The 16,420-nt window shown below is 58.2% G+C and overlaps 1 protein-coding gene across 12 annotated transcripts; it reads left to right on the forward strand.

Moving 5' to 3' along the window:
- Nucleotides 1-160: 160 nt before the first annotated feature.
- VPS9D1 (VPS9 domain containing 1) lies at nucleotides 161-12,744 on the forward strand. Of its 12 annotated transcripts, none has more exons than XM_087419718.1 (16): nucleotides 161-378; nucleotides 1,844-1,919; nucleotides 3,449-3,538; nucleotides 3,643-3,805; nucleotides 5,199-5,310; nucleotides 5,385-5,447; nucleotides 5,817-5,869; nucleotides 5,973-6,060; nucleotides 6,278-6,363; nucleotides 6,665-7,179; nucleotides 8,328-8,457; nucleotides 8,709-8,917; nucleotides 9,219-9,315; nucleotides 11,257-11,361; nucleotides 11,672-11,757; nucleotides 11,900-12,599. In XM_087419718.1, the coding sequence occupies exons 3-16, from the start codon at nucleotides 3,481-3,483 to the stop codon at nucleotides 11,908-11,910; spliced, it is 1,776 nt and encodes a 591-aa protein (XP_087275844.1). In that variant the 5' UTR covers nucleotides 161-378; nucleotides 1,844-1,919; nucleotides 3,449-3,480; the 3' UTR covers nucleotides 11,911-12,599. The 12 variants fall into 12 exon arrangements, with proteins under 12 accessions (XP_087275844.1, XP_087275842.1, XP_087275846.1 ...); XM_087419716.1 differs by having other exon boundaries at nucleotides 3,446-3,538; nucleotides 11,900-12,595; XM_087419720.1 differs by lacking the exon at nucleotides 161-378 and adding exons at nucleotides 395-548; nucleotides 7,679-7,829 and having other exon boundaries at nucleotides 3,446-3,538; nucleotides 8,332-8,457; nucleotides 11,672-12,744.
- The last annotated feature ends 3,676 nt before the right edge of the window (nucleotides 12,745-16,420 follow it).

Raw genomic sequence — 16,420 nt, forward strand, 5'->3', positions numbered from 1 at the left:
GGGCGAGGAGAGGGGCGGGGCGACGAGGAAGGGAGGGCACGCGGAGGGGGCGTGAAGAGGGGCGTGGCGGTGTTAGGAAAGCAAGGGGCGGGGCGTGGCGGTGTTAGGAAAGCAAGGGGCGGGGCGAGCGGTGGGGGGTGGGGCCCGTGAGATTGGCGTGTCACAGGCGTGGAGTGAGGGCGCCGGTTGCTGCACTCGCACGCTCATGGCAACTGCGTGAGCAGGTTACTTGAGAGCTTCGCCATCCCCATCTCCTCCCCTTCGGCCCCGGGAACTGAGCACTCGGGGCGGCAGGGGCGGGGCCGCCGGAAGTGTGCCCGCGCCGGTCCTGCCTTTTCCCGCGGTCCGCTGCTCGGGCGGCGCCCGCGCCCGCTCAGGGTACGTTCCGGGCTCCGGGCTCCGGGCCGCCCGCCCCGCCCCTCAGCCGCCGCCCCCCCGCCCGACAAACCATGGCCGCTGCGGCCGGGGACGGCGCGGTGAAACCGCTGCAGTGCGCCATGAAGCTGGCCAACGGGGCCATCGAGCTGGACACTAGCAACCGGCCCCGGGTGAGGCGAGGCGAGGCGAGGCGGGGGCGGTGGCCGCGGCGCAGACCCGGGGGCGGGGCGGGGCCACGGGGTGGGCGCCGGCGGGACCCTCGGGCGGGACCCTCGGGCGGCGGGCGGGGCACCGGGCTCCCATCCGCCGGTGACCTTGCACAGCTCCCGTCCTCTCTCGCTCTGCGTCCTCCATCCGTTTAACGAGTGGGCAGTCCCGTGGCCGCGGTTTTGTTTGTACTGGGATTCAGAGGGTCTGTGAAGCGGCCCTCCAGAACGTATTTAGCGGACAGGTCCATGTGTATGTGTATTTTCTGGGCAGACACGGTAGATTTCATCAGATCCCCAAAGGGGAGGCGGTCTGGAAAAGGTTAACCCGGCTTCCAGGCGTCGTCCGAGTGTGCTTGGAAGGAAGGGCGGCGGGGAGAGCTGCGGCTTGTTTCGAGAAGGGGTGTTTCCAGGTGGAGAAGCCGGCTGAGCCACGCTGGGCTGTCCAGGGAGGGGGAGACTGCCTGTGCCCAGGAGAGGCGGCCGGCGCCCCTATCCGCTGCCTTCCCCAAGTTGGTTTTCTAGAGCAGCAGGTGCCAAGTCAGAAATCCTTCGCGGAATCCATTTTATCCTTATCTCTGAGGTGTAGACTTAAAGACTGGTAATTTGAGAACTGGGATGCAACAAAACAAACAAAAAACAAAACACGATGCTGTTCCAAATACCGTGAGCTCTGACAGGGAGCCCTGAACAGAATGATCCACCCTTGAAACTGGTGATAGTCTAGTATTCCAGACTCCTACATGCCCAGGGAGTACTATGCAGGGGTTCAGGAAAGGGATTTCCCAGAACCTAAGCCAGAAAGTGATTCTAAGATTTGCAACATCAGTCCCTTTAGTAACCTCCCAGGAAATATTTTTTTAAAGCCACTGAATGAACGGCTTCTGAGTTGTACAAGAAGGAAACTTGTTGCATAGAGTGAAAAGTGACAGCAACTGCCAAGGCCACTTCCCCTGGCCCACTGAATGAGAGTCTCCATTCCTTCCTGTGCTGGAGAGAAAGGCAGTGAGAGGAGGGATGGATGCCCAGCCAGGTCTCTTTTTTTTCAAGTCTGGAGAAGAGGGATCTGATCTGTGCCCCAGGCAGAACATCACTGATTAGACTGGGAGGAATTACCAGCTAACAACTTCAGGCTCGCTGTCTCAAGTGTATCTCACAGGAACCACTGTTCCTGTGTTTCCCACAAGGGCACCAGGCGGACGTAATGGAATAGTTTGCCTCCACTGGCCCAACCCATGCCTTCTCTCCCCTGGGCACAGGAAGCATATACAGAATACCTGAGGAGCATCCACTACATCGCCCAGGTACTGCTGGAAGAAGTGGAAACCACCAAAGGTACAGTTCTCAGCCTCGCTGCTCCTTCCGCACTGGGCAAACGGTGGACAACTTAGCCGGTGGTGGGTCCCTGGGGGTGTCCTGTGTCCTACCCACTTGGTCATTAGCGGAAGGTGAACGGGTGTGCACTCAATAAGCACAAGCTGTCGCACTGTGACGCGGGAGTGGGAAGGGATGGGTGCTGTGGGGAAGGGATGAGTGCTGTGGGGAAGGGGATGGGAAGGTGGTGGAGGCATGACCAGAGACTGGACATTGAACCCCAGCCCAGGAAGAGTACGGGGGTAGCATTCCCAGCAGAGAGATGTGCAAAGGCCCTGAGATGAGAGTGGGTGCTGGGTACCAGGAAGGCAGGCTGGAAAGAGGAGGGTGCAGTTGGGGCAGGCAGGGCCTTGGGTGGAACTGGGGTCGTTCTGGTGTGAGGGGAATCTCGTGGAGGCTTGTGAGGGGAGACCAGCATGGAAGCAGACCCTCCAGGAGGTGCCCACAATGAGGTCAGCAGTGGTGGGACCACCTAGAGGTGGGAGGAATGAAGGACTTGGGGATATTCTTTAAAGGTAGACCTCACCATGCTTGCAGGCAGGGCAGGGGGTCGAGCCACTGGGGGGGACAATGAGCTGCTGGGGGAATGGTGAGGCACGGGGCAGGTTGCACAGGGGTGGCAGGAGCAGACTTGTGGGGGAGGAATGGAGAGCTGCGTCCTGAGCACATTCTGCTTGAGGTGTCCAGCAGCCCACTGAACACAGAAGCACAGCAGTCAGGGAGAGGCGGGAGTCACCAGAATGGAGCTGCCCTAGGGAGCCAGTGACTTAGCAGGGCTCTGGCCACTCCGAGATTGAGGACTGGGAGGGGGGTGCAGTGGGAGTGTCCTTGAGAGGGATGTCCTGGAGGAGAGAGGACCTGAGAGGTGGGGGAGCCCTCAGAGCAGGGCAAAACGTGGCTGGGTGAATGAGGGCAGTTTCAGTGGGAGTCAGGGGCTAAAACAGGGTGTGGGGAGGGGCCAGCTGTACAGGGAGCAGGAGGTGGGTCAGGAGCGGGGGCTGGCAGGGTCCAGAGGAGAGTTTTGGGTGCCAGCTCCTACAGCATGTCTGCTGGTAGGAGCAGTCCCCAGAGGAGGGAATGCAGAACAGAAGCTACAGGGAGGCGCCAGGGGTGGGGTTGAGCACAGCCAGAGGGCGGGAGATGGGTGATGAAGCCGTCTCTGTGAAATGGCCTGTGTCTTGAGGAGAGGCTCTAGGTGTAAATGAAGCCCTCAGTGAGGAGAAAAGGCCTGGTTAGGTAGAGAGACGGCTCCAAAGGTCCAGCTGAGAAGACAGGACAATCAGTCAGATGCTGGGCTGGCCGAACTCGGAGTCCACACAGGGTCAGGAAGTAAACCTGGGGCAGATGGTCAGAGACTAGGAGGGAGTGGGGTCACCCAGGCGTCAGAGGTGAGGAGGAGATGGGCTTGCCTCTGTTGTCATCTCAGCAAGAATCTGATTAGTGATGAGAGATGATGGTGACCAGCCTTCTTATCCCTTGCTCCCCAGAAGCTGGGGAAACTGTGTCCCCGGACACCTCGAAGATGCTGAAACTGGCTGAGCAGTGCCTGGAGAGGGCCCACTCAACAGCTGCCAAGCTTGGTGGGTCTGCAGCAGAAGGTTTTCCTGGAGCACCCCTCAAGTCTGCATCTCCTCTATGGAATGTGGGGATCCCATGATGACCCTTGGCTACATATGTCTTGCAGGGAAAACACGCCTGAAGCCAGCCATGCCTGTGGCTGCTCCTGTCCCCTCACCTACCACCCGACATCGCCGGGTGTACTCAGATGAGGGGGGGAAGCTCTCTCCATTTCTGCCGCCTGAGATCTTCCAGAAGCTTCAGGTGGTAGAGTCGCAAAGCTCTAAGAAGTAAGATGGGGCAAAATAGAAGGTGGGCTGAGCCAGGGTTTGAAGGCAAGACAAAGTGAGCTAACCATGTGAATTTAGTTGAAAGGGGTCCCAGAGTGGAAACACCCTTGTGCTGACAGAAATGAATGCAAATTGTCTTTGGAGCAGAGCAGCTTCAACTTTCATAAAATGAATGGCAAACAGAGATAACCAAGCACAAGAAGGAACAAGAAACCTTGAAGGGATGATAGCAAAAACAGACCTGCAAAGTCTTCAGACAGTTATCAGACACAGATTATAAGACAATCATGCTCTTTTATCTTTAGAAAAATAAAAAGAAAGTTTGAAAATACCTGCAGGGAACAAGAAACTATAAAATCTACCCAGCAAACAAAGAACCAAGTAGAAGCAAAATGAAAAATATACCGAAATTATTTTTAAATACTAATTAGAAACAATAACAACAAATTATTTGTCCAGTAAAATCCACACATGCACACAAAAACAAGTGGACAAGTTTACAACAGCAGAATAGACATAGCTGAAGAGAGAATTAGTGAATTGGACAAAAGGCCAAAAGATATCCAGAATGACTCCCAGAAAAAAATAAGACAAAAAATATGAAAAAGAGATGGAAGGTCTAACATAAGATTATTGGAGTTCCAGAAAAAAGAGGAAAAAGAAAATGGAAGAGAGGCATTATTTGAAAATATAACAGCAGGCAATTTTCTAGAACTGATGAAAGATAGCAAGACATAGATGCAAGAATCCCAAGTAGGATAAACAAGGAGGACTGGCTCCTCCTGGCGCTGCTGCTGCCAGGAGGCAGAAACAACATGAAACTCTTTGTAGCCGCTGAGTAGCCACTGCTACTCAGGAGGTTCCAGGCACCTCATTTCTGCGCATGCAGCTTTGGGGTAGGGCCAGGCACAAGACTTCCATCCTGGGATAAACTTTCCCTCCTCAGTCTTATGTCCCCCACAGCTTACTCTCTCCCACCCATGAAAGCAGGAAGACGGGGAACCAAAGAGTTTGGTGATGGGATGGTTGTTGGTAACTGTTATGGAGTAGACATGGTTCTACCTTTCCTGCGCTGCAAACTAATCTAGCTGTTTGGCCCACATGGTGCCTTGAAAGAGTTTCATGTTGTTTCTAGCACTATAACTAATTTGCATAAAGGTCTATGTCCAGCTTTTCTTGACAAGTCAGAAGTCCTGGCAATAGCAAGGCCACATTTCAGTAGGGCAGGTGTCTTCAGTCCACTCCAGATCTCCTCCTCCTTTTACATTCCTGCCTGCCTCATCACCACCTCCTCACCTTCTGGTCTCCAGGGCAGGGACAGGGAGGGTCCTCAAGTCACCAGAGCATTCCTGGGCTTCCTGGGGCCTAGACAGCAGCTTGTCACCATTTCCAGAGAGCTGACACCCCTGGAGGAGGCCTCCCTGCAGAACCAGAAATTGAAGGCTGCATATGAGGCTCGGATGGCCCGTCTGGACCCCAGCCAGGCCCTGCAGAAGACATCCCTGGTGAGCTGGGCCCAGGGAGGGTCTGGGGCGGTGGGAGAGGGGAAGTAGGCCTTATTCCTTCCATTCCTTCCTAGACCCTATCTCTGCAGCGGCAGATGATGGAGAACCTGGTGATTGCCAAAGCCCGGGAGGAGACAGTATCCTTTCCATCCATCCTTGCTGTCTCGAGGGGGAAGTGCAGTGTGACTTTGATTGAGGTTTGGGGTGCGGGAACAGAATTCTTCTGGCTTTGGAAAGGCATGCCCTCAAGGGATAGTTCCTGCCCAGCCCCCCTTCCTCTCACCCTCCGGGCCTTCGCACAGGCGGTCCTGCCTCTCCTAGCGCCCATGGGCTCCTCTCCATCCTTGGAGTTGGCTAGGACTTGCCTTCCCTCCCTGAGTGGGCATCTGTCCTCTGGCCTTTGCGTCTCCTCCGGCCCGCCCCACTGGACCGTACCTCCTGGGCCTTGTGTCTGGCACGGTATGGGGGCCACCCACATCACACACGGCCTTGACTCTCCGCCCCAGCTGCAGAGGAAGATGGAGGAGCGCCGGCTTCGACTCCAGGAGGCCGCCAACAGGTGTGTCTCCTCCCGTTGCTCTTGGGCAGCTGGGGGGACAGATGGGGGTTCCCGCACCGGCCCCTCCAGCCCTGAGGCTGCCAGCCCCACGCTTCATTCCCAGGAGGTTCTGCAGTCAGGTTGCCCTGACCCCGGAGGAGCGGGAGCAGCGGGCCCTTTATGCCGCCATCCTTGAGTACGAGCAGGACCACGTGAGTCCCTTGGGGGTGGGGGTGGGGCAAGGGTCATGTGTTGAGGCTCCTGGCGGCAGGATGGGGGTCCGGCAGCCTGACAGCGGGGGTCTTCTTCCCTGCACTCCAGGAAGGGCCTGGGCAAAGGCGCTAGTCCCCTGGGGCACAGTGTTGGTGGGGGAGGAGGGGCATCCCATCGTGGGTCCTGCCATGCTCCCCAAAGTCTCCTGTCCTGCAGGACTGGCCAAAGCACTGGAGGGCCAAGCTCAAGAGGAGCCCAGGGGACCTGTCGTTGGTGACCAGCCTGGTCTCCCACCTGCTCAGGTACCAGGGCCTGCAGCCCCTCCCCCAAGGACTAGACAGGGAGAAGACAGGCGAGTGAGGGTCCCGCAGAGGCCCTGGGTGGCCACCCCCATGGCACCGAGGCTCATTGGCTGGCCTTCTTCTGCCATCTCAGAGGGGTGGGTCAGACTTTCTTTGCAACCTTCACCCTCAAGGAAATAACATGTGAGCCACTTCTCTACAGTCTCTGACGGCGGGGCCGCTGTGTAGACGGGCGGCTGCCGGGAGAGGCCAGAGGCGGCCAGGGGCTATGCCCTCGATGCTGCCTCTCCCCTGCTCGCAGCATCCCGGACCACCCCATCTCGAAGCTCCTGAAGAAGCTCCAGTGCGCTGTGTACCGCGCGCTGTACCCGGTGGTGAGCCAGGCCGCCGTGGGCGCTGCCTTGGCCCCGGGCTGCTGCACCCTGCCTGCGGACACCGACGGGCTGCTGGCCCCTGGAAGCCGGCGGCTTCGGCCTTCGCAGAGCCTCTACTGCATGCTCTCCCCGCCAGAGCCAGGCCCGGCCCCGCGGCCTCCTGACAGCACCCCCGCCAGTCCTCCCACGCCCCCGCCCCACCCTGGCCCCCCCGACAGAGGGGCGGACAGCACCCCTGCAGGGCTGCCCTCACCCCTGGCAGACATCTCATCCCACCTGCCATGCAAGGACAGCTCCTTCGAAGACCTGGAACAGTTTCTGGCTACTTCTGAGAGGTGGGGCCAGGGCCCTGGGGGGTGGCCAGAGCCCCAGACCCCCGGGGTGAAGGAGCCATTGCTGGAGCAGCTGAAGAGCACTGTGAAGGACATCCACGAAGCCGTTGGTGAGGGCCAGCACCCCGCAGGACAGGCAGGCGGGTGGGGGAAGCTGCTCCGACTCTGAAGCCCACTGCCAGCAAAAAGCTTGTCATAGGCGGGAGACAGGCCTGGGAGGAGGGGCTTCCTCTGCCTGGCAGTGGGGCCAGCCCTGATCTACAGAGCCTGCTCCATCTCCCCTCCCTGCCGGCCAAACACCCAGCTTAGCAGAGGGAGGTGCCTGCCTCAGAGAGCTGCTGGGGCTGGCTGTGGGCCCAGGTTGCTCTGAGTCACTGGCTGTCTTCTCACTGGGCTGCACTGGGAGGCACAGCCCGGTCCATTCCAGTCTTCTGTTTGGGGAAGGGTCTGTCCTCAGATCCTCTGGCAGCCAGGTAGTCCCGGCTGTTCCATCCAGTCCAACTCATGTCTCTGCAAACCAAGGACTGTTGGAGGTGTGCAGCCTGGTGGTGACAGTGGGCTCCTCCCTTAGCCTTTTCTGTTTTGAGAGTAGTATGTGGGTTCCCTAAGGGTTGGGACCCAGGGCAGTGGGTGACTTCCAAGTCTTTTTGAAGGAGGAAGGCCTCGGTGGTTTTCTGAGAACCAGAGAGGGAGGCCTAACAGTCAGGGACCTTCTACTCACTGTGGGGCCCCACTCTCTGAGGCTCCCCCTCCTCCCCAAGTGGGTCTCCCCTTCTTCTGGCGCAGGTCCGCCGTCCTCCCCAAGCAGGTCCTCTGTCTCCTGGGCCTCATATTTATTGTCTTGGTATATGCTTTTAAAATCTTTCCAGGTTCTCACAGTTTTGGGTAGAAACCTTTTTCAGAAAGACAGTGTTTTCTGCCTTCTTGCCCAGGCCTGTCTTCTTGGCCCCTCAGGGGAGCTGTGCATGACCCTCTGAGCCCCCAGGGATGAGGGCCCAGATTTCCTGCTCCGATCCCAGGCCACATGGACATATAGGAGGGGGTGGTTTGAAGGGGAGTGGAGGGAGGGTCAGGCCAAGCCCCCTCCCCACTGAGCTAGGACATTAACGGTGACTGCCCACACTGAGCTGGCTCTGGGAAGGAGAGGGGCCCATCTGGGAACCCAAAGCTGGCTGGGGGTGACCTGCAGGGGCTGCCAGCCAAGCTGGATGGCCCAGCTGTCCCCACAGCGCCGCTGTGCCTGCTCTGCTCCCGGCAGACAGGCTACTCTCGCTGACGCTCCTGGCTTTTGAAGGCCTGAACATGGCCGCCTCCAAGGACCGCTGCCTGGCCTGCATCGAGGAGTCCTTCTTCTCCCCGCTGTGGCCCCTGCTGCTGACCTTCTACAGGTACAGCCCTAGCGCCAGTCCACTGCAGGGCCTTTCCCACCGGCTGGAGTGTGAGGCCCCTTCTTGAGTCTTGGGGCAAACTTCTGACTGTGCTTCCAGCTGGCACTTTACTCTGAGGCCTGGGTGTTTCAGGTTTGCAGGTCGCCCACCCACCCTCCTGTGACTTGGGGCACGGCCAGCTTTCCTTAGCCCTGCCTCTATCCTGGGTCAGGGTCCCCTGAGCAGCTGAGCCTGGCCTCTCTCTGCCCCAGGAGTGTGCACCGCCCCCGGGAGGCTGCCCTGAGCAGGAGCATGGAGCTCTACAGGAATGCGCCCCCAGCAGCCGTAGGCATCCCCGCCAAGCTCCTCCCTCGGGACCCTGAGGCCATGGGAGCTGGTGCCTACCCCTACTGCACAGCAGCCCAGGAGCTGGGTCTGCTGGTTCTGGAGAGCTGCCCCCAGAAGAAGCTGGAATGCGTTGGTTAGTGGGGGGTGGTTTGGGAAGAGGGAAAGGGGAACATAGTCGGATATGACAGAGCCCCATCCCAGAGGGTGACCTGGAGCCTGTGTCTTGCACCTCTGAGCTGCAGAACCTCCTCTTCTCAGATGAGGGTGTGTCCCATGGGACATCAGTGGTGTGAGAGCGATATCCATGGGAGGGATTGTCCTGGCTCTGCCCAGCACGTGCTGCACATGAGGGGCGAGGGAGCAGTGCTGGCCTCCAGGCCATCCTGGACAGGCTTCTCCTGCCTCTCACCCAAAGCCTCGCTTCTGTGCTGCAGTGAGGGCCCTGCGGGTCATCTGTGCCTGTGCAGAGGATTACTACCGGGCCCAGGAGGCTGGACTCCAGGCTGGACCCCAGCCCGGCGCCACTGTCATGTGAGTCCCGGGAGCGCACGTCCTAGGGTAGGCACTGGGTGCGTGAGGGGTTGCCTTCAGAGGCCTGGCGGAAGGGACAACCCTCTCACCCTGCTTGGGGCACCAAGACCATGGGTTTCTGCCCAGCGTCTGGCCCACTTGGGCCCTAGCAGTCCTGTTCCTCCATAACCTTTGTAGAGCTCATCATCGAGGGGAGTAGAGCCCACTTCCACCAAGAATCCCAGCTCCAGCCACTGCGGACGAAGCATTTCTGCTCCTCTGGGCAGGGCTTCTTAGGGGTCAGGGACCCCCTGGCTAGTCTGGTGAAAAGCAGGGTTGTCGTCCCAGAAGCATGTGCTTGGCCCCTGAGTGGCACATCTGGGGAAAGCTGTCCCGGCCCCAGTGAAGAGCTTGCTCCCTGCACTGAGCCCCCAGCTCTGGGGTTCCTACATTGGCCCTGCCCGCCCTCCCGAGATGGGGCGGGGGTCTTCCCCACCTGGGACCTGCAGCCCGGGGCTCTGATGCCTGGTCCTGCCTCAGTCTCACTTGGATCCGCCTGTGGCCAGCAGCCTCCTGCCTTGGTGCCCAACTGGGGCTGGCGTCCCCTAAGCACCTGTAGGGGCTCTGCCTCCAGCCACCTTGCTGCAGGGATCAGGGTCATCCTGAAGGCACCTGTCATTGCAGCCTGTTGGGCAGGCTGTGGCCCCCGCCTACACCCAGGGGCCTGCAGGTGATGGGCAGATAAAAGTCAGAGCTGAGGTGAGGGGGCCGGCCCCGTGGCTTAGCAGTTAAGTGCGTGCACTCCGCTACTGGCGGCCCGGGTTCGGATCCCGGGCGCGCACCGACGCATCGCTTCTCCGGTCATGCTGAGGCTGCGTACCACATACAGCAACTAGAAGGATGTGCAACTATGACATACAACTATCTACTGGGGCTTTCGGGGAAAAAAAAAGGAGGAGGATTGGCAATAGATATTAGCTCAGAGCTGGTCTTCCTCAGCAAAAAGAGGAGGATTAGCAAGGATGTGAGCTCAGGGCTGATCTTCCTCACAAAAATAAACAAAAAAAAAAACAGAGCTGAGGTGAGGTCAGCAGGGAGAGGTTCCACCCAAGAGGAGGGAGACAGATGCTCCCTCTATCCCCCAGCCCCCAGGGCCAGGGTGCTGGGCCTTTGCCGCAGGGTCAGGCCACAGGCCCAGCATGGTTCCCACTGGGCCCCTTCACGGGTTTGCCTTTTGGTTCCCGAGTAAGTACTGCAGGTAAAAGAGTTCCAGGACTGAAATTGTGTCCGAGTCCCAACCACAGCTTCACAGTAGCTCCCTCCTTTGGGCATCTGAGCAGCCAGTGAGGGACTGTGTTCCCACAGGTGTGCGGTGTCCAGGGAGGTGAGGGCAGGGCCTCCCCAGTTGTCAGACTCAAGCCACAATCTTTGCCCCTGTGCTGTTGCCAGAGTCCACTGGCCCATGGGGCCCTTGGGCCAGGGTTCTGAGCATCCTGTGTGGCCTCACTCGCTCCCTTCTCAGCTTATTTAGAGGTCTCTTTTGGAGGACTTGGGGTGCCTGATGTTCTGAGCTGAGTAACACTCAGTCCCAAGAGTGAGCAGGCTGCCTGGGACATGGGTCGTCCCCTCCATCACACTGCCCCCAGGCTCAGGCAGCTCATGGGGCAAGCTTGTGAGGTTGCAGCTGCCCCCACTCCTCCACCGTGGAGCCTCCCTGAGTTCAGCCCTGGGGTCTACAGTACAGGGTCCCTGTTTGGGGATGGCCTCACTGCTCCTTGGTGGTCTGTGCTGCTGACCAGAGTCCACCCCTGGCCCCCCATGCAGACGGGCGGGACGGGTGCAGAGAGATCAGCCACGAGCCCAAGACTCCAGGGGTCAAGCTAGGGGTCTGCGAGCTTGTGGGGATTGGGCAGCCCCACTGGCCTCTGGAGCCAACCAGCCGGCCGTGCCTTTGCCCAACAGTGGTGCCGATGACCTGCTGCCCATTCTGTCTTTCGTGGTGCTGAGAAGCGGCCTCCCGCAGCTGGTGTCGGAGTGTGCAGCCCTGGAGGAGTTCATTCACGAGGGGTAGGAGCCTCCGGGCCAGGGTTGGGCCAGCACTGGGGGCTAGGCACAGGCTCCCAAGTTAGGGGTCCACCTGTGCACACAGCACATGGTCCCCTCTCCCCAGCCCCTTCCCACCGCCCCTCACTCGGCTTACTGCCTAAACAGGAACGAGGGGCTGTCCCCTGAGCAGCGTCTACCTGGGAGGTGGGCTGTTCCTCCGGCCCAGCTCCGTGTGGGACCTCAGCGTCCAGGTCCTGCCCCGTGAAGGCAGATGCCCCTTCCAGAGCACCCCTCCAGGTGACAGGTGTCCCCCGTGCCCACCTCCACGCAGGTACCTGATTGGAGAGGAGGGCTACTGCCTGACGTCACTGCAGAGTGCCTTGAGCTTCGTGGAGCTGCTGCCCCGGGGGGCTCTGGGCAAGTAGTGGAGGAGGACCCTCCAGGAGTCACCAGCACTGGGGGCAGCGGGCCAGCTCTTGTGGGGCTCTGCAGCTCTCAAGCCCACCCTAACCCAGCATCTGCCCCCAGGGGCTCAAAGAGGCCCCTCTGCTCCTGACAGGATGGCGCTGAGCTGAGTCAGCTCCCAGGAACCGGGCCCTTTTCTCCCCTGACCCAGTCTCTGAGAGGCCCCGTGCAGGGACACTGGAGCTGTGGACTCCCCTGGACATGCTCACCCCTGATGTCTCAGCCCACTGACGCCCCGCGGGCCCCGCCAACCCCAGGGCAGAGAAGAGCCGTGGGCCTGGCTGAGGACGGGTCTAGCTTCTCTCCCTTCCTGTCCCCTGAGAAGGCAGTCAGAACTCCCTGAGCCAGTCTCCTGTCAGAGTCAGGAAGAGAGCCTGTCATCACCCCCGCCCCGCGGCCTGGGGCCCAAGTGGTTTGAGACTGTGCTGTTTATTTATTGGGCATTGACCACTCCACTCTCCCCTGGAGGCCCAGGTGTCCCTGGGGCACCCACACATCCCTGGGGTCTCAGAGCCATCCTACCCTTGGCAATGGGCGTTAGACATCCCAAGACCCCTGGCCAGTTCCCACCTCCACACATCTCCTTCCAGGTGGGTGTGAGCCCAAGGGTCAGCGCCTGCCAGCAGCCCACTATCCGTTATGTTACATGCCCCTGGGCCGCCATTGACCCGGCCAAAAATAAAGAGGTCATTGATGTATCACTCCGCGTAGCTGGCTTGCTCCCCAGCCCACTGGCCGGGCGGAGGCCAGGCAGCACAGCCAACCCCTCTGCTGATCAGGAAGAGCCAGGCTGTCCCAGAGACTACTGAGGCCCACCACCAAACCAAGCCCTCCCCCACAGATCCTCTCTGCAGAAAGGGGATCCCCCTGGGGCTGCACCCTCTAGGACAAGACACACTGCAGGGCCTAGTGGGGTGGGCAGGGCCAGGGTCAGAGGTCGTCACTGGGCACTTGAGCCTGGAGTACTTGGTCTGAGGGCTTTGAGGAATCCTTTCCATTCTACAGCTGGGGAACATGCAGGTGCCCTGAGTGGTGGTACATGGGACCCCTGGAGAGGGAAAGGCGGCCCAGCCCCAGCCGTGGCACCATCCGCCTGGGAAGGAGGGACCCCCAGCAACCTGGGTCACCACAGAGGCAGGCGGCTTGGGCCCAGCCACACCAGAGGCTGGTTGTGGGAGCAGTGTTTGAGGTCCTCGGAGAAAGGCTCTTACAGAACAGCCACAGTTGGTGTTTACTGGGCACTGTGCCAGGCGGTGTACCAAGCCGATTTACCCCTCACAAGAACCCCGTGAGGAAACTGAGGCACAGGAGGTGAAGTGCCTTCTTCAGGCCACATCTTATGGTGATGCAGCTGGGTCTGAGCCCATCAGGCCAACTCCAGAGGTCAGTGGGTATCTGAGGCCGTGACCCCAAGGGCAGGCGCTAGGCCCAGTGGGCTGGGGCAGCTGTCCTATCAGGAGCCTTTGTGGGCTGGGCTCCCCTGCCCAGCAGCGCCCACCCACTCACCTGCCCTGCCCTTGAAGCTCTGAGTCCCTGCATCCAACCCCACCCCTGTCTCCTCATCCTGCCCTCTCCAGAGGAAGCCCTCTGGCCCTGTCCTCAGCCCCCCTGGCATTCTGCTTGTGCTTTTGTGAGCATGGAGTTCTGAGTTCCCCAGACCTGGTGTGAATCCTAGCTAGCCCAGAGCCTGGGGAGGAGGGGGATGTCCCTGCTCCAGGCCTGACATTGACGGCTAGAGGATGGGATTTTAAAGCCCCCTTTCGTAGAGCTTGTGGAGGATGAAGTGTGTCTGAAGCTAAGTCTGATAGTGGGAGCGCCTGTTCGCTCTGCACGGGGGGCCACACCGCGGGCTGAGCTGTCTCCTTGGCACCCTGCTCAAGACACTGAGATCAGACAGGCTTGTGCTCAGGCTGCTTCCGGCTGTGTGGCTTTGGGCCAGTTCTTTAGCCTCTCTGAGCCTGTGTCTCCCCCATACAACAGGGATGAATAATTGATTCTTCACATTGGAAATCCTGCAAGTCAACAAGAAAAAGGCAGGAGCCCCAATTAGAAAAATAGCAAAGGCTATGAACAAACTATCTACAGAAGAGGAAATTTAAAAAGCTAATCGGGGGGGCTGGCCCGGTGGTACAAGCAGTTAAGTGCGCACACTCCGCTGCACTGGCCCAGGGTTCACCGGTTCAGATCCCAGGCGCACACTGATGCACTGCTTGTCAAGCCATGCTGTGGCGGCGTCTCATATAAAGTGGAGGAAGATGGGCATGGATGTTAGCCCAGGGCCAGTCTTCCTCAGCAAAAAAGAGGAGGATTGGCAGATGTTAGCTCAGGGCCGATCTTCCTCACAAAAATAAAAAGCTAATCCACATAAGAAGAGGTGTTCAAAGTCACAAAAAAATCAAGAAATGCACATGAGAACAGTAACAAGATCAGACTTCATAGGCAATGGACTAGTGGAAACTAGAAAGCCAGACAATACAGAGCGTGGCAGTATGTGGTAGATGGGAACCACTTGCACAGTGTGGCGTGGACTGGGCAGTGGATTCAGACAGCCAGCTGCAGGCCTGGGCCAAGGTACACATCAATTGATCCTCTGACCTTGCGACTCTGCTTCTGGTTGTAGCCCCAAATGATAGAAGGACGTGTACACAGACAGAGTTGAGGCAATGTAGCATCCACCTCAGCAGATGGGAGAGGAGAATGTGGTAAAAGCACGTGCTCCCAGGTGTCTACTGCTGCATGACTGACCACCCCGACTCACTGGCTTAAACACACAGCAGTCATTCACTTTGCTCGAGGGTCTTCCATTTGGGCAGGTTCAATGGGAACAGCTTGTCTCTGACCCCCCAGCATCAGCTAGGTCAGCCTCCAGTTTTGGCTGACCCAATGTCCAGGGCTTGAAATCATCTGGAGATTTGTCCACAGGTCTGTGGTGGATGCGTGTCAGCCAGGACTTCAGTCGGGGCTGTCAGAACAACTGTGTGAGGCCTGCGTTAGTTTCCTGTGGCTGCTGTGACAGAATACCACAAACTGGATGGCTTAAAATAACAGAAATTTACAAAAGCAAAAAGAAATTTACTCTCTCAAAGTTATTTGAGAGCATGCCAGAACTTTGAAATCAAGGTGTCGATAGGGCTGTGCTCCCTCAAAGTGCTAGCGTAGAATCCTTTGCCTTCTGGTGGCTCCTGCAGTCCTTGGCTTGTAGCCACATCACTCTAGTCTCTGCCTCTGTCATCATGTGCCTTCTCCCCCATGTGTCTGTGTCTAAACTTCCCTCTTTTTTTTTTTTTTAATAATTTTATTTATTTCCCCCAAAGCCCCAGTAGATAGCTGTATGTCATAGCTGCACGTCCTTCTAGTTGCTGTATGTGGGACGCGGCCTCAGCCTGGCCGGAGAAGCAGTGAGTCGGTACATGCCCGGGATCCGAACCCGGGCCACCAGCAGCGGAGCGCGCGCGCTTAACCACTAAGCCATGGGGCCGGCCCATGAACTTCCCTCTTCTTATAAGGACACCAGTCATATTGGAGTTGGGCACATCCTAATCCAGTGTGACTTCATCTTAACTTGATTATACCTGCAAAGACCCTATTTCCAAATAAGCTCACCTTCCCAGGTTCTAGGTGGACATGAATTTTGGGGGACATTGTTATAATCAGCCTAGTACAAGGCCTTTCCGTGTGGCTGCCAGCTTCCTCACAGTGTAGTGGCTAGGTTCCTAGAGTGAGCATCTCAAGACAACATGGCTTTTTTTTTTTCTTTTGCTGAGGAAGATTGTCCCTGAGCTAACATCCATTGCCAATCTTCCTCTTTTTGTTTTTCTATGTGAGCCACCACCATAGCATGGCTGCTAACAGATGAGCGATGTAGGTCCATACCGGGAACCGAACCCAGTCCGCCAAAGTGGAGCATGCTCAACTTAACTACTAGGCCGCTGGGGCTGGCCCAAGACAACAAGGCATTTTATGACAGGTGGAGGCAGGTGCAAAGACCTGCACAGGTTCAAGTGTCACACTGAGGAAGAGCCACACTCCCTGGAGCAGCACACAACAGTTAAGAGCAATTGCCTGGGGTCACACACAGCCACAGAGATGCATGTCAAACAGTGCTGAGTGCAGAAGCAAAGAAGCAAGAGTGAGGTGCAGAGCAGAACACGGTCCACACAGGGCTGAAAATGAACGTGCACCATCCTGTGAACTCTACTAGGATGTGTACGGAGGGTGCACATCCACCGCTTTAATGGAGGGGGCTGTGGTTGTGGCTGAAGGCCGTTTGACAAATCGGCAGAAGCGTTGCATCCATCCGAGATCACGATTAACTCAGTCATGAACTGCAGCGGGGTTTGCTCAGCCCTTTCGCGCAAGCAGAAGATGTGCTGGAGGTGTAAGAGGTTAACTGTCCCCTTAGGGTTGGCGTGGCCCAGGGTTGGGTTCAGTAAACCGCAAGAGAAGGACTTCCACATTCAGTGGTGGCCGGCAAGATGACGGGGAAATCCCGCTTGGCTCCGTGGAAATTAATAAAAGAAACCTTAATTAAACTGGATCAGGAAGGCCTGTAGTGGGAGGTGTCAGGTCCCATCACACATCGTCAAAGTCACCAAACCGGAAGAGACAGACTTGC

This window comes from Ceratotherium simum, chromosome 30, assembly GCF_057802395.1.
Source record: "Ceratotherium simum simum isolate JZ-2026a chromosome 30, ASM5780239v1, whole genome shotgun sequence".
Classification (NCBI taxonomy): Eukaryota; Metazoa; Chordata; class Mammalia; order Perissodactyla; family Rhinocerotidae; genus Ceratotherium; species Ceratotherium simum.